This window comes from Apostichopus japonicus, chromosome 15 (assembly GCF_037975245.1).
Source record: "Apostichopus japonicus isolate 1M-3 chromosome 15, ASM3797524v1, whole genome shotgun sequence".
In the NCBI taxonomy this organism is placed as follows: Eukaryota; Metazoa; Echinodermata; class Holothuroidea; order Aspidochirotida; family Stichopodidae; genus Apostichopus; species Apostichopus japonicus.
This window is the reverse complement of record NC_092575.1, coordinates 29,159,045-29,182,895: the sequence shown is the minus strand read 5'-3', so window position 1 is coordinate 29,182,895 and position 23,851 is coordinate 29,159,045. Positions and strand designations below refer to the sequence as shown.

General features: G+C 37.3%; 1 protein-coding gene across 2 annotated transcripts in view; it reads right to left on the bottom strand.

The window, feature by feature from the left end:
- LOC139980847 (beta-1,3-glucosyltransferase-like) overlaps positions 1-23,489 on the bottom strand; it is a 35,709-nt gene extending 12,220 nt beyond the window's left edge. For both annotated transcript variants that reach the window (XM_071992819.1, XM_071992820.1), the window contains exons 1-9: positions 23,338-23,489; positions 23,160-23,203; positions 19,536-19,667; positions 17,651-17,727; positions 17,023-17,131; positions 13,972-14,108; positions 12,302-12,365; positions 9,907-10,047; positions 3,800-3,869 (exon numbers count right to left, since the gene is read on the bottom strand). In XM_071992819.1, the coding sequence (XP_071848920.1) occupies positions 3,800-3,869; positions 9,907-10,047; positions 12,302-12,365; positions 13,972-14,108; positions 17,023-17,131; positions 17,651-17,727; positions 19,536-19,667; positions 23,160-23,203; positions 23,338-23,476 (913 nt within the window). In that variant the 5' untranslated portion in view covers positions 23,477-23,489. The remainder of the gene's footprint in view (positions 1-3,799; positions 3,870-9,906; positions 10,048-12,301; positions 12,366-13,971; positions 14,109-17,022; positions 17,132-17,650; positions 17,728-19,535; positions 19,668-23,159; positions 23,204-23,337) is intronic.
- Between the last annotated feature and the right edge of the window lie 362 nt (positions 23,490-23,851).

Below are 23,851 nucleotides of genomic sequence, written 5' to 3'. Positions count from 1 at the left end.
GGAAGCTATTAATTGTCTGGTGCAAGTATAGGTAATAGCTGTTAATTTGTCTGGTACAGGTATAAAAGATAGAGCTGTAAATGTTGTCTGATGCAGGCATAGATGGTTACTGGTAAATTGTCTGATGCATGTATAAATGGTAGCTGTAATTGTTGTCTGGTGCAGGTATAAATGGTAGCTGTAAATGTTGTCTGATGCAGGCATAGATGGTTACTGGTAAATTGTCTGGTGCAGGTATAAATGGTAGCTGTAAATGTTGTGTTGCAGGCATAGATGGTAGGTGCTTATGTCTGGTGAAGGTATAAATGGTAGCTGTAAATGTTGTCTGGTGCAGGCATAAATGGTTACTGGTAAATTGTCTGGTGCAGGAATAAATGGTAGTTAAAATGTTGTCTGATGCAGGTATAGATGGTAACTGCTTATGTCTGGTGTAGGTATAAATGGTAGCTGTAAATGTTGTCTGATGCAGGCATTAATGGTAGTTAAAATGTTGTCTGATGCAGGTATAGATAGTAGTTAAAATGTTCTCTGATGCAGGTAAAGATGGTAACTGTTAATTTGTCTGATGCAGATTTAGATGGTAATTAAAAATGTTGTCTGAGGTAGGCAAAGATGGTAACTGTTAATTTGTCTGGTGCAGGTATAAATGGTACCTTTTAATGCTGTCTGATGCAGGTTTAGATGCTAGTTAAAAATGTTGTCTGATGCAGATATGGATGGTAACTGTTATTTTGTCTGGTGCAGGTATAAATGGTATGGAAAAATGTTGTTTGATGCAGGTATAGATGGTGGTTAAAAATGTTGTTTCAGGTGCAGGCATAGATGGTAGCTGTAATTGTTGTCTGGTGCAGGTATAAATGGTAGCTGTAAATGTTGTCTGATGCAGGCATAAATGGTTACTGGTAAATTGTCTGGTGCAGGTATAAATGGTAGCCGTAAATGTTTTCTGTTGCAGGCATAAATGGTAGCTGCTTATGTCTGGTGCAGGTATAAATGGTAGCTGTAAATGTTGTCTGATGCAGGCATAGATGGCTACTGGTAAATTTTCTGGTGCAGGAATAAATGGTAGCTGTAAATGTTGTCTGATGCAGGCATAGATGGTTACTGGTAAATTGTCTGGTGCAGGTATAAATGGTAGCTGTAAATGTTACCTGATGCAGGTATAAATGGTAGTTGCTTATGTCTGGTGCAGGTATAAATGGTAGCTGTAAATGTTGTCTGATGCAGGTATAGATGGTTACTGGTAAATTGTCTGGTGCAGGTATAAATGGTAGCTGTAAATGTCGTCTGATGCAGGCATAGATGGTAACTGGTAAATTGTCTGGTGCAGGTATAAATGGTAGCTGTAAATGTCTGATGCAGGCATAAATGGTAGTTAAAATGTTGTCTGATGCAGGTATAGATGGTAACTGCTTATGTCTGGTGCAGGTATAAATGGTAGCTGTAAATTTTGTCTGATGCAGGCATAAATGGTAGTTAAAATGTTGTCTGATGCAGGTATAGATAGTAGTTAAAAATGTTGTCTGATGCAGATATGGATGGTAACTGTTATTTTGTCTGGTGCAGGTATAAATGGTATGGAAAAATGTTGTTTGATGCAGGTATAGATGGTGGTTAAAAATGTTGTCTGATGCAGGCATACATGGTAATTGTTAATTTGTCTGGTGCAGGTATAAATGGTACCTATTAATGTTGTCTGATGCAGGTATAGATGGTAACTGCTTATGTCTGGTGCAGGTAATAATGGTAGCTGTAAAGGTTGTCTGGTGCAGGTATAAATGGTATGGAAAAATATTGTTTGATGCAGGTTTAGATGGTAATTAAAAATCTTGTCTGATGCAGGCATAGATGATAACTGTTAATTTGTCTGGTGCAGGTATAAATGGTACCTATTAATGTTGTCTGATGCAGGTTTAGATGCTAGTTAAAAATGTTGTCTGATGCAGATATGGATGGTAACTGTTATTTTGTCTGGTGCAGGAATAAATGGTAGCTGTAAATGTTGTCTGATGCAGGTATAGATGGTTACTGGTAAATTGTCTGGTGCAGGTATAAATGGTAGCTGTAAATTGTCTGATGCAGGCATAGATGGTTACTGGTAAATTGTCTGGTGCAGGTATAAATGGTAGCTGTAAATGTTGCCTGATGCAGGTATAAATGGTAGCTGCTTATGTCTGGTGCAGGTATAAATGGTAGCTGTAAATGTTGTCTGATGCAGGTATAGATGGTAACTGGTAAATTGTCTGGTGCAGGTATAAATGGTAGCTGTACATGTTGTCTGATGCAGGCATAAATGGTAGTTAAAATGTTGTCTGATGCAGGTATAGATGGTAACTGCTTATGTCTGGTGCAGGTATAAATGGTAGCTGTTAATGTTGTCTGATGCAGGCATAAATGGTAGTTAAAATGTTGTTTGATGCAGGTATAGATGGTAACTGCTTATGTCTGGTGCAGGTATAAATGGTAGCTGTTAATGTTGTCTGATGCAGGCATAAATGGTAGTTAAAATGTTGTCTGATGCAGGTATAGATAGTAGTTAAAAATGTTCTCTGATGCAGGTATAGATGGTAACTGTTAATTTGTCTGATGCAGGTTTAGATGCTAGTTAAAAATGTTGTCTGATGCAGATATGGATGGTAACTGTTATTTTGTCTGGTGCAGGTATAAATGGTATGGAAAAATGTTGTTTGATGCAGGTATAGATGGTGGTTAAAATGTTGTCTGATGCAGGCATAGATGGTAACTGTTAATTTGTCTGGTGCAGGTTATAATGGTAGCTGTAAATGTTGTCTGGTGCAGTTATAAATGGTATGGAAAAAATGTTGTTTGATGCAGGTTTAGATGGTAATTAAAAATCTTGTCTGATGCAGGCATAGATGGTAACTGTTAATTTGTCTGGTGCAGGTATAAATGGTACCTATTAATGTTGTCTGATGCAGGTTTAGATGCTAGTTAAAAATGTTGTCTGATGCAGATATGGATGGTAACTGTTATTTTGTCTGGTGCAGGTATAAGTGGTATGGAAAAATGTTGTTTAATGCAGGTATAAATGGTGGTTAAAAATGTTGTCTGATGCAGGCATAGATGGTTACTAGTAAATTGTCTGGTTCAGGTATAAATGGTAGCTGTAAATGTTGTCTGATGCAGGCATAGATGGAAGTTAAAATTGTTGTCTCGTGCAGGTATGGATGGTAACTGTTATTTTGTCTGGTGCAGGTATAAATGGTAGCTGTAAATGTTGTCTGATGCAGGTATAGATGGAAATTAAAACTGTTGTCTGGTGCAGGTATAAATAGTAACAGTTAATTTTATATATAGCTCATTATACTGACTGTCTCAATGGGTTTTACAATACATGAATTCAGTACACAAAAACAGCACAGTATAGATAACATTGGTATAAATGGTAGCTGCAAATTTTTGTCAAGAGCTGGTACAGTAGCTGTAAATATTGTCTGATGCAGGTATATATGGTAGCAGTTTAGGCTGTGAAGTGCAAGTAAAAATGGATAAAACTTGTCTGTTGCAGGTATAGGTGGTAATTGTTAATTTTGTCAAGTTAATGCTTTCTGATGCTGGTAATATTGACAGGTATTTTAGGGTAGCTGTTATGTTGTCAAGAGCTGGTACAAAAAGGTAGATCTATGTTAATGTTGTCAATTGTTTGAATAGGAAGGTGAGTGGTATATTTATGGACAGCAAACTTAATTAAGACCTTTGTTTACCAGACAATGTGTTTGGTTAGTGAAATGTGTAAAATGAATAGTATGAATGCCTGGTTTAATGCAGGTAACATTACCTCTTGAATTATGGAATTTGTGACATGTTTTTACTGCAAAGATAACTTTCTTCTGTGATACGGGATCACCCTGCCAAAGAGAACAAAAGTGTTAAGAGAAGCAATGATGACATTTGAAGATGGATAGAAAGTTCCTTAGTAATTAAACACTTTACAAACAAAAGCAGGAAATTTAAATAGGCGAACTAAGATGACATGAGTACATGTTATTATGACTAATAAAAAACACAGAACTTTGAGGAACCTGGCAGATAATATGATACATTGGGAAATGTGTAAAGAATATGAAAATGTACTAGCCAAAATGAAAAACTACAGCTTACAGTCTTACTTAAAGCAGAAAATCTTGCATAATAAGTAAACTGATTGATCACTCATGGAAAAGGTGCAGCAGGAACTTATCCTGCCTTTAATTGATGTGGCTAACAGTGGCATTATTTGATGTGGCTAACAGTGGCATGGATTGATGTGGCTTACAGTGGCATTCAATGATGTGGCTTACAGTGGCATTATTTGATGTGGCTAACAGTGGCATTATTTGATGTGGCTTATAGTGGCATGGATTGATGTGGCTTACAGTGGCATGGATTGATGTGGCTTACAGTGGCATTGATTGATGTGGCTTACAGTGGCATTATTCGATGTGGCTAACAGTGGCATGGATTGATGTGGCTTACAGTGGCATTATTTGATGTGGCTTACAGTGGCATTATTTGATGTGGCTTACAGTGGCATGGATTGATGTGGCTTATAGTGGCATTCAATGATGTGGCTTACAGTGGCATTATCTGATGTGGCTAACAGTGGCATGGATTGATGTGGCTTACAGTGGCATTCAATGATGTGGCTTACAGTGGCATTATTTGATGTGGCTAACAGTGGCATGGATTGATGTGGCTTATAGTGGCATTGACTGATGTGGCTTAAAGTGTTATGACTGATGTGGTTACAGTGACATATGTGGTTTACACTGGCATACAGTGGCATTGGTTGAATGTGGCTTAAAGTAGCATATGTGGTTAAAAGGGGCATTGATTGATGTCGCGTTGATTGATGCGGTTTACAGTGGCATATGTGATTAACAGTGGCCTTGGTTGATGTGGCTTACAGTGACATTGGTTGATGTGGCTAACAGCGGCATATGTGGTTAAAAGTGGCATTAATTGATGTGGCTTACATTGGCTGATGTGGTTTTAAGTGGCATATGTGGCTAAAAGTGGCATTGACTGATGCTGCTTAAAGTGGCATTGATTGATGTGGCTTAAAGTGGCATGAATTGATGCCGTTTACAGTGGCATATATGGTTAACAGTGGCATTGTTTGATGTGGCTTACAGTGGCATTGACTGATGTGGTTTACAGAGGCATATGCGGTTTATACTGGCATTAAATGATGTGGCTGACAGTGGCATAGATTGAGGCGGCTTAAAGTGGCATTGACTGATGCAGCTAACAGTGGCATATGTGGTTAACAGTGGCATTGGTTGATGTGGCTTGAAGTTGCATATGGTCGAATTGATTGATGTGGCTTACAGTGGCATTGATTGATGTGGCTTAAAGTGGCATAAGTGGTTAAAAGTGGCATCAACTAATGCGGCTTAAAGTGGCATTGATTGTGGCTTACAGTGGCATATGTGGCTTACAGTGGCATTGATTGATGTGGCTTACAGTGGCATTGATTGATGCAGCTTACAGTGGTTAATGACCTCTTCACATACCTCATCTGTATATTTACTGTGCTGAATGACTCAAATGCTGACTAATAGTATTACAGTGGTTAATGACCTCTACACATACCTCATCTGTTTATTTACTGTGCTGAATGACTCAAATGCTGACTAATATTATTACAGTGGTTAATGACCTCTACACTTACCTCATCTGTATGTTTACTGTGCTGAATGACTCAAATGCTGTCTAATATTATTACAGTGGTTAATGACCTCTACACATACCTCATCTGTATGTTTACTGTGCTGAATGACTCAAATGCTGACTCATATTATTACAGTGGTTAATGACCTCTACACATACCTCATCTGTATATTTACTGTGCTGAATGACTCAAATGCTGACTAATATTATTACAGTGGTTAATGACCTCTACACTTACCTCATCTGTATGTTTACTGTGCTGAATGACTCAAATGCTGACTAATATTATTACAGTGGTTAATGACCTCTACACATACCTCATCTGTATGTTTACCTTGCTGAATGACTCAAATGCTGACTAAAAGTATTACAGTGGTTAATGACCTCTACACATACCTCATCTGTATGTTTACCGTGCTGAATGACTCAAATGCTGACTAATATTATTACAGTGGTTAATGACCTCTACACATACCTCATCTGTATGTTTACCGTGCTGAATGACTCAAATGCTGACTAATATTATTACAGTGGTTAATGACCTCTACACTTACCTCATCTGTATGTTTACTGTGCTGAATGACTCAAATGCTGTCTAATATTATTACAGTGGTTAATGACTTCTACACATACCTCATCTGTATGTTTACCGTGCTGAATGACTCAAATGCTGACTAATATTATTACAGTGGTTAATGACCTCTACACATACCTCATCAGTATGTTTACCGTGCTGAATGACTCAAATGCTGACTAATATTATTACAGTGGTTAATGACCTCTACACATACCTCATCTGTATGTTTCAAGTGCTGAATGACTTAAATGCTGACTAATATTATTACAGTGGTTAATGACTTCTACACATACCTCATCTGTATATTTACCGTGCTGAATGACTCAAATGCTGTCTAATATTATTACAGTGGTTAATGACCTCTACACATACCTCATCTGTATATTTACTGTGCTGAATGACTCAAATGCTGACTAATATTATTACAGTGGTTAATGACCTCTACACTTACCTCATCTGTATGTTTACTGTGCTGAATTACTCAAATGCTGTCTAATATTATTACAGTGGTAAATGACTTCTACACATACCTCATCTGTATGTTTACTGTGCTGAATGACTCAAATGCTGTCTAATATTATTACAGTGGTTAATGACCTCTACACATACCTCATCTGTATGTTTACCGTGCTGAATGACTCAAATGCTGTCTAATATTATTACAGTGGTTAATGACCTCTACACATACCTCATCTGTATGTTTACCGTGCTGAATGACTCAAATGCTGACTAATATTATTACAGTGGTTAATGACCTCTACACTTACCTCATCTGTATGTTTACTGTGCTGAATTACTCAAATGCTGTCTAATATTATTACAGTGGTAAATGACTTCTACACATACCTCATCTGTATGTTTACTGTGCTGAATGACTCAAATGCTGTCTAATATTATTACAGTGGTTAATGACCTCTACACATACCTCATCTGTATGTTTACTGTGCTGAATGACTCAAATGCTGACTAATATTATTACAGTGGTTAATGACCTCTACACATACCTCATCTGTATGTTTACCGTGCTGAATGACTCAAATGCTGACTAATATTATAACAGTGGTTAATGACCTCTACACATACCTCATCTGTATGTTTACCGTGCCGAATGACTCAAATGCTGTCTAATATTATTACAGTGGTTAATGACCTCTACACATATCTCATCAGTATGTTTACCGTGCTGAATGATTTAAATGCTGACTAATATTATTACAGTGGTTAATGACCTCTACACATACCTCATCAGTATGTTTACCGTGCTGAATGACTCAAATGCTGACTAATATTATTACAGTGGTTAATGACTCTACACATACCTCATCTGTATGTTTACCATGCTGAATGACTCAAATGCTGACTAAAAGTATTACAGTGGTTAATGACCTCTTCACATACCTCATCTGTATATTTACTGTGCTGAATGACTCAAATGCTGACTAATAGTATTACAGTGGTTAATGACCTCTACACATACCTCATCTGTATATTTACTGTGCTGAATGACTCAAATGCTGACTCATATTATTACAGTGGTTAATGACCTCTACACTTACCTCATCTGTATGTTTACTGTGCTGAATGACTCAAATGCTGTCTAATATTATTACAGTGGTTAATGACCTCTACACATACCTCATCTGTATGTTTACTGTGCTGAATGACTCAAATGCTGACTCATATTATTACAGTGGTTAATGACCTCTACACATACCTCATCTGTATATTTACTGTGCTGAATGACTCAAATGCTGACTAATATTATTACAGTGGTTAATGACCTCTACACTTACCTCATCTGTATGTTTACTGTGCTGAATGACTCAAATGCTGACTAATATTATTACAGTGGTTAATGACCTCTACACATACCTCATCTGTATATTTACTGTGCTGAATGACTCAAATGCTGACTAATATTATTACAGTGGTTAATGACCTCTACACATACCTCATCTGTATGTTTACTGTGCTGAATGACTCAAATGCTGACTAATATTATTACAGTGGTTAATGACTTCTACACATACCTCATCTGTATGTTTACCGTGCTGAATGACTCAAATGCTGTCTAATATTATTACAGTGGTTAATGACCTCTACACATACCTCATCTGTATGTTTCAAGTGCTGAATGACTTAAATGCTGACTAATATTATTACAGTGGTTAATGACTTCTACACATACCTCATCTGTATGTTTCAAGTGCTGAATGACTTAAATGCTGACTAATATTATTACAGTGGTTAATGACCTCTACACATACCTCATCAGTATGTTTACCATGCTGAATGACTCAAATGCTGACTAATATTATTACAGTGGTTAATGACTTCTACACATACCTCATCTGTATATTTACTGTGCTGAATGACTCAAATGCTGACTAATATTATTACAGTGGTTAATGACCTCTACACTTACCTCATCTGTATGTTTACCGTGCTGAATGACTCAAATGCTGACTAATATTATTACAGTGGTTAATGACCTCTACACATACCTCCTCTGTATGTTTACTGTGCTGAATGACTCAAATGCTGACTAATATTATTACAGTGGTTAATGACTTCTACACATACCTCATCTGTATATTTAGTGTGCTGAATGACTCAAATGCTGACTAATATTATTACAGTGGTTAATGACCTCTACACATACCTCATCAGTATGTTTACCATGCTGAATGACTCAAATGCTGACTAATATTATTACAGTGGTTAATGACTTCTACACATACCTCATCTGTATATTTAGTGTGCTGAATGACTCAAATGCTGACTAATATTATTACAGTGGTTAATGACCTCTACACTTACCTCATCTGTATGTTTACCGTGCTGAATGACTCAAATGCTGACTAATATTATTACAGTGGTTAATGACCTCTACACTTACCTCATCTGTATGTTTACCGTGCTGAATGACTCAAATGCTGACTAATATTATTACAGTGGTTAATGACCTCTACACATACCTCATCTGTATGTTTACCGTGCTGAATGACTCAAATGCTGTCTAATATTATTACAGTGGTTAATGACCTCTACACATACCTCATCTGTATGTTTACCGTGCTGAATGACTCAAATGCTGACTAATATTATTACAGTGGTTAATGACCTCTACACATACCTCCTCTGTATGTTTACTGTGCTGAATGACTCAAATGCTGACTAATATTATTACAGTGGTTAATGACCTCTACACTTACCTCATCTATATGTTTACCGTGCTGAATGACTCAAATGCTGACTAATATTATTACAGTGGTTAATGACCTCTACACATACCTCATCTGTATGTTTACTGTGCTGAATGACTCAAATGCTGACTAATATTATTACAGTGGTTAATGACCTCTACACATACCTCATCTGTATGTTTCAAGTGCTAAATGACTCAAATGCTGACTAATATAACTGTTATGCTGAATTCATGTCTAGGGTGCTTAATCACTCATGCAGTCTTATATACCTTTATAATGTGGAAGCATTTACTGTACATACTGGAATACATTTTGGCACTGAGCCTGACTGACCAACAGATTCAACAATATATTCAAGTGATTAGTGAGTTAAACACCAAGGTATTTGGTAAGGATGTTAAGTGATTTATAAACAGAAAGATATGTTGAGAATAATGAACAACTTACACATTCAGATATATGTTTAGGATGCTGTGTTACACATTTGCCTTCCACATAGAACTGAGGTAAGTCAGAGCCATCTGCACAGAACTCCTGAACATTGTGAAGATTCTGTCCATTTCCATCATTCCATATGAATAGTGCTACCTGACAGAGAAAAAAACAGGTAGGTCATCATATTTTAATGCCATATTTATATTGCAAGTTTCATTTTTGAGATTTTGTGGAGAAAAAAAAACAGAAAAAAAAACAGTAGGTACTTCTGTTTTAATCTACATACCAGGAGAATTGTTCCATTGGTATACACTTGTAGAGTTAACTCACAATGATAGGGGTTTCAATAGTATACTTAATAGGTTTAAACATGAGTCACTGCTTCATTGGTATACTTCGCAGGCAGACAAAGAAAAAAGATGGTTTAATTGGTGGATATACTGTCTTTTACTGATATTGATATGTTAGATCTGTGACTTTCCTCACATGATATATGATAACTACATATTACATATGGTAACTAAGACTTCCAAGAAATACTAAAAGCAACCATCACTTTTATGGTAAGAGATAGTAAAATCTCACCAGGTGTCCTAATATGGGTCTTCAAACATCCTTTTTGATTACTGTAAGATGCTGCAGGTAACATTTCCTTGGGTTTATTAGCAATCCAACATTTGTCTTCATTTAACTTGCTGTTGGGGCTACATATCATTCCAATATATTGTGGTAGCTCCACAACACATACTGTACATGCAACTACAGCTTACAATTAAGGCAATTCCAGTATATTGTGGTAGCTCTACAATGTATGCAACTACAGCTTACAAGCTAAGGCTATTCCAGTTATGTGGTAGCTCCACAACACATACTTGCAACTACAGCTTACAATTAAGGCTATTCCAGTATATTGTGGTAGCTCTACAATGTATGCAACTACAGCTTACAAGCTACGGCTATTCCAGTATATTGTGGTAGCTCTACAATGTATGCAACTACAGCTTACAAGCTAAGGCTATTCCAGTATATTGTGGTAGCTCCACAATGTATGCAACTACAGCTTACAAGCTACGGCTATTCCAGTATATTGTGGTAGCTCCACAATGTATGCTACTACATACAACTACAGCTTACAACTAAGGCTATTCCAGTATATTGTGGTAGCTCCACAATACATACATGCAACTACAGCTTACAAGCTAAGGCTATTCCAGTATATTGTGGTAGCTCTACAATGTATGCAACTACAGCTTACAAGCTACGGCTATTCCAGTATATTGTGGTAGCTCCACAATGTATGCTACTACATACAACTACAGCTTACAACTAAGGCTATTCCAGTATATTGTGGTAGCTCCACAATACATACATGCAACTACAGCTTACAAGCTAAGGCTATTCCAGTATATTGCGGTAGCTCTACAATGTATTCAACTACAGCTTACAAGCTAAGCCTATTCCAGTATATTGTGGTAGCTCTACAATGTATGCAACTACAGCTTACAAGCTACGGCTATTCCAGTATATTGTGGAAGCTCCACAATGTATGCAACTACATACAACTACAGCTTACAACTAAGGCTATTACAGTATATTGTGGTAGCTCTACAACACATACATGCAACTACAGCTTACAACTAAGGCTATTCCAGTATAATGTAGTAGCTCCACAATGTATGCAACTACATACAACTACAGCTTACAACTAAGGCTATTACAGTATATTGTGGTAGCTCTACAACACATACATGCAACTACAGCTTACAAGCTAAGGCTATCCCAGTATATTGTGGAAGCTCCACAATGTATGCAACTACATGCAACTACAGCTTACAACTAAGGCTATTCCAGTATATTGTGGTAGCTCCACAACACATACATGCAACTACAGCTTACAAGCTAAGGCTATCCCAGTATATTGTGGAAGCTCCACAATGTATGCAACTACATACAACTACAGCTTACAACTAAGGCTATTCCAGTATATTGTGGTAGCTCCACAACACATACATGCAACTACAGCTTACAAGCTAAGGCTATCCCAGTATATTGTGGAAGCTCCACAATGTATGCAACTACATGCAACTACAGCTTACAAGCGAAGTCTATTCCAGTATATTGTGGTAGCTCCACAACACATACATGCAACTACAGCTTACAAGCTAAGGCTATCCCAGTATATTGTGGAAGCTCCACAATGTATGCAACTACATGCAACTACAGCTTACAAGCGAAGGCTATTCCAGTATATTGTGGTAGCTCCACAACACATACATGCAACTACAGCTTACAAGCTAAGTCTAATCCAGTATATTGTGGTAGCTCCACAACACATACATGCAACTACAGCTTACAAGCTAAGGCTAATCCAGTATATTGTGGTAGCTCCAATTGGCATATTTCTTACCTCATGTTTGATGTCAATTGAAAAGTTAACATCAGCTGGTTCCTCCTTCCATCTGGTAGCTGTTCTATATTTATAATTAAACCAATAACAAAAATATTGTTTTAAAACATATTGATTGTTTAACTTTTTCTATGGTAGAATAATAAGAAAATAAGAAAATATTTTGAATCAATTTTTTTAATTTAGTTTTAACTCTTTGCTCTGAACTGTAAACTCAGTGTAATATCAACCGGTCACAGGACTACGAATTGTTTTAAATAGGGCAAGTTTCTCATTTAACAGGACAAATATGTACCCTGGCATCACTTTAGATGCAGTACTATTACTACAATTCTCCTCTTTGACAGTAAACTCCATTATCATTCCTTAAACTACTCTTTCCCATCAGACTCTCGAACAGTCCAATGTATTACATGAAATGTGTGGAACATAAGTTTTATTCGATAGGATTTACTGATGGAAACTGAAGCAATAGAAGCAGTCAAATGGTATACATTATGGCACACATAAACAATGCAGATAAAATATATCCTGTACACGGTACAAATGTAATTTTATATTTTATCATACAACTTTATGATATGATACAATATGTTTAATGCAATTGCCAACATAACACCATACTCATGTAAAGTACAAACAATATCATATACAAATAACATAATAGACAAAACATATACCCTACATCAGGGTTGTCCAACCTATGGCCCGCGGGCCACAGTCCAGCCCGCCGAAGGGTTGCGTTCGGCCCGCAGAGATGCTCTACTGTGCGAATTTTAGCGAGCAGATTTATTGATAACAATTTGAAGCTATATAATCAATCATTCAAACCTTCTGGGTCCAAAAAACTGCTTTCAGGTCAGTTTATGTGACACTCTCTCAGCTGAGGGGGGGGGGGGGGGAGCGGCTGGACTTTATTCATCTGTTTTATCAGGAAGGAAAATAAATCAGTGCGCTCCGAGTGCAGTGCTTACATTTTCTTGCCTTAGGCTTCGAGCAAAAAATTGAAAAATCGAGCATAGGGTTCATGCGGCCCCTCCTTCATCATAATCATTCCATGTGGCCCTCCTCTGTAAAAGGTTGGACAACCCTGCCCTACATATATAATCCACTATTTAAGTTGAAAGCAATATCATCTTATACATGGTTTACTACAGGAGAAATCTGGTGGTCCAAACTGATGGTTGCATCAAAATGCTATCATCTTATACATGGTTTACTACAGGAGAAATCTGGTGGTCCAAACTGATGGTTGCATCAAAATAGAGCTATCATCTTATACATGGTTTACTACAGGAGAAATCTGGTGGTCCAAACTGATGGTTGCATCAAAATAGAGCTAATAAGGAAAAGCACATCATGGAAGAAGAAATGATCGCCACAACTGTTGATACTGTTCTTTGAATTATTAAGTTTACTAAATAGATTCTTTGTTCATTAGATAACAGTGTACTGCACGATTTTCTATGCCACCCTGGCAGATAAATCCATAAAAATATTTTCTTTGAATGGTTTCATCTGTCTGTTGAATCTATATTGATTCTATATATTTTGTTGAGCTATATTAAACTCAATCTGATTATTGTGATTAATCAGATAACATTCTCCTGTGCATATTCATATTTGGCTGAATCATTCACACATTGAAGGTACTTACTAATCATACTTACTGCTGTAAAAGACTCTGACTGATCACCCAGCCAGCCTCTAAATCAGGGAATTTAAACCTGCTCACATCTTCATGAAATTTGTAATGATGAATGATACTGGGTACTTGATCGACCAGAGCTTTCCCTAAAAACAAAGGCTATAAAGGGAGATATTTATAAGTTAGACAACAGCATGCAGCTTAATTTCTGACAATAATTACAAAGAAAGCAGCACAGAACTAGTACTTCACCATTACAAGAAAGCACTTTCAACTCTCAGTGTGATTACTGGCATAGGCCATCTCAAAAGTTATATCTTGGACTTGCCAATGAAATTTGTATATCAATTCTTGACCCAGAAGGAATGCATTCCTTTAGTTTTTACTAAGAAAGTCGTTATGGCCATTGGTGTGCATGTCAGTATTACATGGCACATGATCAAAATGTCCTGTTATGTTTTTTGCAAAACCTTATACCTGATCAACCTTTATATGTGAAAGGAACCATGTTACAACTGTGATTGAAGCTCTACAAAAGCTTTGTCCCCTGTCTCCTGAGGGGGCTCTGCCACTTCACAGGGCCCATAGCCAGTTCTAGGACCCAATGCCTATCACGTTGTACAGTATACATGAAAATTAACCAGAACACACAAAAATGCATTGTGGATTCGATGATGTAACATGAGCAGCTACCTTCATGAATCTGAAGTAATGTATAGTGAGGGTGTACAACATACTTGATTGAAGTAATACAGTGAAAAGCAGTTTGATGTGACAAACAATCAATTCACAATGACACAGGCTGTCCTGAAATTACCAATGACCTTTAAAACAGGCTTCTTGTACTAAATGTAATAGATACATCAACATACTAAATATGATATCTATCCTTGTTGAAATATTGTGTAAAACATGATTTTCATAATTTGACGCCTTGTGAACTCAACAAACATTGACCTCAGCCCGCAACGTTAAGCTTATTGTACTCAATGTGGTAAAATTACAAACCAAATATGCGACCTGTCCAAGCTTCCCTTGGGATATTATGTTTAGGAAGGTGTTAGTGTAGAGAGACAGGTAAGAGGGGAGTGAAGTAAATGTTTGGCATTTGACTCCAAATGCCCTTGACCTCCACCAATAGCAATACAAGGCTCCTTAAATCTGATATGGTACATCTGCAAACCAAATATGAGATCTGTACAAGGTTCCCTTCTTGAATTATGTCAAGGATTTCACAATTTGATGTCTGATGACCCTCAACCTCCATCAAAAATATATTCTTGTACTTAAAGTGTTGTACTTCTACACATGAAATATGAGGTCTGCCCAAGCTTCACTTCTTGAGATATCGTGTTTTCAAGGTTTCACAATTTGGCCCGGGGTGACCCCAAGTGACCTTTGACATACACCACAAGCTAAAGACTTATTGAACGCAATGTGGTACTTCTACACACCAAATATGAGGTCTGCCCATGATTCCTTTCTTGAGATATCGTGTTTACAAGGTTTTCACAATTTGACCCCTGGTGACCCTAAGTGACATTGACCTTCACCAAAACAATATGCTTCTTAAACTGTATATGTTTACTTGTACACACCAAATATGAAATTGGTCTGACGTTTTCTTCTTGAGATATTGTGTTTACAAGGTTTACATAATTTGACTCCTGGTAACCCCAAATGACCTATAATCTCCACCAAAAACAATAGGCTTCTTGTATTTAATGTGGTACTTCTACACATCAAATATGAGGTCAACCCAATCTTACCTTCTTGAGATATGGTGTTTTCGAGGTTTCCACAATTTGACCTCTGGTGACCATACCTGAAATTTGACCCCCATCAAAAACTATAGGCTTCTTGTACCCAATGTGGTACTTCTACCCATTTAATATGAAATCGGCCTGACATTCCCTTCTTGAGATATCATGATTACAAGTTAGGCGTCACAATCGCACCCACACACACACATGCACCCATACGGCATTATGAATGCAAAATAGTGTTTACACTGGTCCAAAAATCGGGAATCGGGTACCCGAGAGCCGTGACCCATCGGGTATCCCGAAAAAATTGTTTACCCTCATGTATCGTGATTTTCAAGAAATTACATGTAGGATGCTATACCAAATGAATTTTATATTCCACTGATGATGTTTTCATGTTCAAATACATAGGTGTAAGATAAGGTAAAAAACGTTCCTCAATAATTTCAATTTGCTTTTGTTTCTTTCATTAACTTGTTAATAACTTCATATAATTTACATCACAACTAACATCACACTGCCGCCACTGATTACTGTATGTTTGTTCTCCACCTCTATTTGATTAGACCATGTCCTATTTAGCTCTTAAACAGTTTTCACTAAGCACTATCTATTATGCAACCCCAGTGTTCGCATAAGCTGCGGGATTGCGCGATTCCGGCAATTTGATCGCATTTAGAATAAACAATTAATGTAAAGGCACTTGCAATAAATATTTTTTAGTTATACCATCTACAATCCATTAGTAACATCTCGTAAATTTCCTTGTCAGTCTTTCCTTCTATGAAATAAACAAATGAAACAATAAGTGTGCGAATTCTTTCAATTTCATGGTAGCCTAAGACCACACTAAGCCAAAGGCGTAATCTAGCCTAACCATCTGTTTATTTGCTGAAATTGTGACACAGTTATACTGTAGGATAACCATGGAATACTTTCATTATTGCTGTTATCTTCAACTAAATGGTAGCCTAATTCCACACTAAGTCAATGGGGAAATCTGGCCTAACCATCTGTTTCTTCCCTGCAATTGTGATGCAGTTATAAGATATCCATGGAATACTTTCATTATTGCTGTTTTCTTCGACCACATGGTAGCCTAACACCACACTAAGTCCATGGGAAAATCTTGCCTTACCATCGGTTTGCACAACAACAAAAAATCACACTTTGCAAGTTTGCGTAGGATTTGGGTAATAAATTAGGAACCGGGTAGTATCGCGTTGGGTGGGTACCCGGATATCTCGTGCAAACACTAATGCAAAGGTTATGATTATCATCAAAACCAAAAAAGCAAATCAACAAACCTCTGAGAAATCATATTTCATTAGTACATGAATGAGACCAGCAACATTCACTTTTGTCTCTTCCTCACAGAAAAACAACCACTTCTTTGACGGAAAGTCTTCTGCTATACTATAAATGAGAACAACAATTGTACATATGATGAAAAAATTACTCGGTGTGTCAGCGCCAGTTTTGTTGATTATTACTTGCAACATAACATTCTATGCCATGTGACAAATTGTATGCGCAAAGACGTATTGTTGGTAAATAACACTATCATTACAAATGCTAAACTTGAATATGGACTTGGTGCATCACAACAGATGATTTCTCATGAAAGTCATATTACCTTGGTAACCACGCATTTTGATGGTACTTGACATACTGTACCCATTTACCTGTGAAGATTGCAAGTCATTTCAATGCTTACCTATGGAGTTAGAGCTGAAAGTAGCTTTTTGCAAAATAATGAGCTTTTACATAATTTGACCTTTTGTTGCCATCAGAACATCAGCCAAGACTACTGGTCAACTGTGTTTATCATACCTGTAGACCACTTCCAACCCCATCCCCCCCCCCCCCCTTGACAGAGAGAAATAAACTTAATGTGAAAATTGTCCAAAAACATTCTCGAGGATTTTTACCCACCGTGGCAAGATTGACAAAATTATCCAAGATCCTATTTGCTTGTACTTGGAATGAATCAGAAGCACATCACAGCTGTTCTGGAAAAGGTAGAACAAAGGATATAATACCTTCAATCTACAATAATACTTGGAAGGCTGCCTTCACTGTGACTGTAATACCTGACTATAACTAGATCTACAATAATACCTGGTAGGCTGCCTACATTGTGACTGTAATACCTGACTATAACTAGATCTACAATAATACCTGGTAGGCTGTCTACATTGTGACTGTAATACCTGACTATAACTAGATCTACAATGATACCTGGTAGGCTGCCTACATTGTGACTGTAATACCTTCATAACTAGATCTACAGTGATACCTGGTAGGCTGTCTACATTGTGACTGTAATACCTGACTATAACTAGATCTACAATAATACCTGGTAGGCTGTCTACATTGTGACTGTAATACCTGACTATAACTAGATCTACAATAATACCTGGTAGGCTGTCTACATTGTGACTGTAATACCTGACTATAACTAGATCTACAATAATACTTGGTAGGCTGTCTACATTGTGACTGTAAAACCTGACTATAACTAGATCTACAATAATACCTGGTAGGCTGTCTACATTGTGACTGTAATACCTGACTATAACTAGATCTACAATAATACCTGGTAGGCTGCCTACATTGTGACTGTAATACCTGACTATAACTAGATCTACAATAATACCTGGTAGGCTGTCTACATTGTGACTGTAATACCTGACTATAACTAGATCTACAATAATACCTGGTAGGCTGTCTACATTGTGACTGTAATACCTGACTATAACTAGATCTACAATAATACCTGGTAGGCTGCCTACATTGTGACTGTAATACCTGACTATAACTAGATCTACAATAATACCTGGTAGGCTGCCTACATTGTGACTGTAATACCTGACTATAACTAGATCTACAATAATACCTGGTAGGCTGTCTACATTGTGACTGTAAAACCTGACTATAACTAGATCTACAATAATACCTGGTAGGCTGCCTACATTGTGACTGTAATACCTGACTATAACTAGATCTACAATAATACCTGGTAGGCTGTCTACATTGTGACTGTAATACCTGACTATAACTAGATCTACAATAATACCTGGTAGGCTGTCTACATTGTGACTGTAATACCTGACTATAACTAGATCTACAATAATACCTGGTAGGCTGTCTACATTGTGACTGTAATACCTGACTATAACTAGATCTACAATAATACCTGGTAGGCTGTCTACATTGTGACTGTAAAACCTGACTATAACTAGATCTACAATAATACCTGGTAGGCTGTCTACATTGTGACTGTAATACCTGACTATAACTACTGTAGATCTACAATAATACCTGGTAGGCTGCCTACATTGTGACTGTAATACCTGACTATAACTAGATCTACAATAATACCTGGTAGGCTGCCTACATTGTGACTGTAATACCTGACTATAACTAGATCTACAATAATACTTGGAAGGCTGCCTACATTGTGACTGTAATACCTGACTATAACTAGATCTACAGTGATACCTGGTAGGCTGCCTACATTGTGACTGTAAAACCTGACTATAACTAGATCTACAATGATACCTGGTAGGCTGTCTACATTGTGACTGTAATACCTGACTATAACTAGATCTACAATGATGCCTGGTAGGCTGTCTACATTGTGACTGTAATACCTGACTATAACTAGATCTACAGTGATACCTGGTAGGCTGCCTACATTGTAGTACACTGTGACAGTATCATCTGACTATTTCTCTGTCTACAATATTACCTGGCTAAGCTGCCTACTGTACACTGTGACTGTATTATGTTACTATTACTGTCTAGATAGTCATACCTGACTAAGCTGCCTACACTGGGATTCAATTGATTCCTTTGTTTTCTCTGCCCTCTTGAGATGAACACTGCTTTGCTGGCTGCGAATCAGGAAAACTACATCTTCAACATACAAAACTGGCTCCTCAGGTAGCTGATGAAAGAATAAGTATTTGGCATTTTGGAAACATTATTTAGATTATATACTGCTTAAACCTTTAAAAATATTCTTCTCAGCATTCTTGGAACCAACAGAAACTGTTACAATCACAATGGGTACAATTTACATCACACATGCCTCAAGCATTTTACAGACTAAATGGAAATTATTTATGGTAGGGTCACATTTGTGTTACCCTAAAGTGTGCATCACAAAATGTGTCTAGGAAAGCCACCACTGTACATGTCCTTTAATCCTGATAAACACACTGACTCCCAGTACTGTATGTTCACCTGAACACACTCATGAAGGGATCATGTCCACCATACAGTATTCCGAATCCAAGAGCTCTGTCACATAAAGCTTTACATTAATGTCACACACCCCTCCAACAAACACACACAAAGAAAGAACATACAATTGTTTGTAAACAGGACTTGACAGCCTCTAAACTGAGAAATATTTAACTGTTTTGTTGAAGAAATTCATACTCCTATAGAACAATCTTTATTTAACTAACTTCTAAAGGTCAATGTTACTCTTATGTTGTCCTAGTGTTGAGTAACAGCCTTGCATTATCTTGATAAAGTTACTTTGAAATGATGTCTGATCCTGGTAGTACAGTACCATTTTCATCGTCTGATATTTCTCCCTTCTTTCTGACACCTTCTAGTAAAAGTACAGACTGTACAATAGTTGTAATTTGTCAAAGGTTTGATCATTTTCCACAAAAGTGAGATGGAGACATAATAAGAAAGTGAAAGGTACATGGCTTATATTGTAAACATACAGTACAAAATTGGGCTTTGAATTGAAGTAGTAAATCTGATAAAGACTTTCTAAAAGGTTGTGCAGCAGTAACAGCACTAACACTACGCAGTTTATACGACACTCTGTCATACTGTTATTATCAAAATACCATCGTCCCAGGTTTTGGATTACTTTTGTAAGGGGTTTCCCACCGTCTGCAGGCAAACACGTATTGGTAGTATAGTCTATGCAGAGGCCCTCTTAAGGTAGTCTTTGATTTATATGCCTTAACAGATTAACCACTTATTCTAATTGTTCAAGTTTTCATCTAGATAGCCGTGATTTACATACTGTAGGGAAAAGGGATCAGGTTACAAAACAGAGGTTGTACACTACTACACAATAGGCCCTGCATGACTTAGTTCTCTTTAGCAGAACCAACGACACGACACATTGCACACTAACACATATGCATTGTAGGCATGTACAGTATATATTGAACTGAGATGGTAACAGTTTTCGCATTTTTTAACTTTTGAAACTAGTACATGGTATATGGAATCTATCAGGCGTTTTTTTTTTACCGTGGTGTTCCCTTCACTGGTATACAGTATCTGCTCTCATGGAGTTGGGAATTTCTGAAAGACTTACAATGGCAGCGCGACTGAGACACACACAAAGCTTTATATTTTGTGAATTGGATACTGACTGGAAACTAACTGCAAACAGGATTAATTGCAACAACAAATGAAGAAATACCTGAGATGTCTGCATAGTTCACAAGGTAGGCCTTTCAAATGCAGCAAGTAGAGCACAGTATGTAAACTGGCCTAAAATAGCAACTAATCTCACGAAATATAACCAGACGTTGAGGCAGTTTCTTAAACATAATTTACTTTTAATTGAAGAATTGCTACCAAATGTGTGAACAATTCTAACAACCATTCATTTCTCTTGTAGCTTAAGGTTTATTGAAAGAGTGAAGTTAATAGAAGGTTCACTGTCTAACCAGAAGTACATGGAAAATCCATTGTTATTGTTTCGCGTTCGTGGTACACTCTGCAGATTTACGTCACATGGTGACCTGTACATTCATGAGCTTTAATGCATCAACTTTCTGGTCAGTGAGAATCTGCTAACTTTGATATCAAATTTCTCTAGATTACTTTCTCTTTTTATTAAACGGGAACTACAGTATTGTTTCTGTACTAAAATACTTAAGTATTAGCCAATGAAAAAGAACTTTTTTTCCCCCTCCAGCTATGCATTTTTAAGTACTGAGGATTCTGTTATGCCCAACAAGGCATTTACTGTGGGTGCCACCTTCTACCAGCACTAACATTCCAAAAGGTCAATCACAAGTGAAGCAAAGACATGGAATATGAGAAACTGGAGTACATCTCCCATCGGATGCATTTAAATCTGGGAAATATCTCCAGTTTGGCTGTAAGGGATTTACAGTACAGAGTAAAATTAAAAAAATATGGATTAGCACATGACCAAATCCTGGCCTTAGAAACTAGCAGTTTTTTCTTGTGCTAATAATAGCACCATTTTGATACAGGTCAATTGTGGATCAGTCCACTTAGAAAGAGTAGAATTGAAGTTCAGCAAATTAGTTCTGAGAGATCTGCGTGGTCGTCCGTGGACGTCGGTTGCCGAGGTTGTCTGTCCCGTGGAAATCAGCTGTGAAGGTTGTCTGCAAAGATCAGTGGAGTCTTCAATAGCTAGAACAATATTGAAATTTTGATCATTCAAAATGTCAGTTTGTACCATCACTTCAGTGAACTTGAAGCAATAGGTGTGATGACATAGTTGCATACTGTTGCATTTTTCTGTATTCCACTTTATTTTGTTGACCTTGGGTTGTATTTGTAGTTTCAACTTTAGTCAGAAGATGTGATTGTGAAGTACCAATATCAGTGATTGCAACTCTACCTGAAAAAGATACCTTCTAAAAGGCGGGGAAATTCTGTAAAATACTTGTGACGTTTAAAGGCATTGAAGACTCACCCCAAAGCGCATGTCGCGCTCTGAAAAAGTTAACTTTCCATTGCTTGCAAATAAGGTTTTCTTCTTGTCGCTACAAAATGCAGACAGTGTTGTGGGTATTGACCATAGCTGTATCTATTGACTATACACTAGTGTCTAATTACCGATGGTAGCAAGCTGTGTGTGTATTTTCTGGGATCAATGGTGGTGTCTCACACTTCTTTTACACTTCATTCGAAACTAGGTCAGCTTATCGGCATGAGACGTTTCTCTGTGCGAAAGTCTTCACACCCATTATGTTAAGACAGTGTGCTGCTCTTTTTGAGTTTGCATCTACAGTCGTTATTATGAAAAGGTGCTTTCCAATACCATTTTGCAGAGAGTAAATTATTTTAGGTTAATAAAGTAATAACCTACTTGTTCGTCTGAAAATAACTCTCCTGGATTGTTGTCAAATGTAAGGACATTTTATCAGCATTTTCTTCCTCCCAAGATTGCAATGAAATGTACAGTATATTCCTAATCAATGCACGAAGACTTCGATTTAAAATAGCCATCTCAATACTCCTAACTACTCTAAGTTTACGCAGTGCAAGTACCGGAAAGCTATTGTAACCAGCCTACACTAAGCCTAACACTAACAGTACTAACAGGAACAGTAGTAGTTTAGTAGGTAATAGTAGCACTAGCAGTAACCAAATAGTTGGTGATAAGTTAGGCTAAATGATTGCTTCTAAACTGTACCTTTTCAGCGATGCCTTGGTCAGTCCAGGAAGAGAAATATACAACTGAAAGGAAAGACAAAAGGAAACTTTTCAAGAAACATGATAGAACTATTTAAAAGAAGGACTGTAAAAAACATCGACCAATCTCAAACAGAACGTTCGTATTCAAAGAAAAAAATGTACGAAAAGCGACTCACCGAAAGCAGCAATCACTAGCGCTAAGGGCGCTGCCATTTTGTGATAAGTCGGAAGTACAGTAGCAACACGAAGAGGCGCTCTATAGAGGCTTAGCTTGGAGTGAGGGATGGTGAGAGCTGTGGAAGTATGGCGGGCCATCAGTCCAAATCATGGGGGATCGACTTCCACCGATTTAAATCGACATATACCAGTTTAATTCGACTTATCATCGATTTAAATTGACGTATACCGATCTATTTAACTTATCATAGATTTAAATTGGTATAAGTCAATCTCCCATGATTTGATACTGATGACCCGCCATAGTGGCAGAGGGAAGGAGGTACTACCCGCAGCGGGTTACCTCCCCCATGCCAGTCTCCAGCAAAACACCCCCCATGGGTGTTACTAAAACGAATGACAATTTGTGTTACACATAACGAATGACAATATGTTGTACACACTAAAAAAATTGCGTTGACTAAAACGAATGATAGTAATGACAGCACAGACATTTGCTTCAACCGGATATCA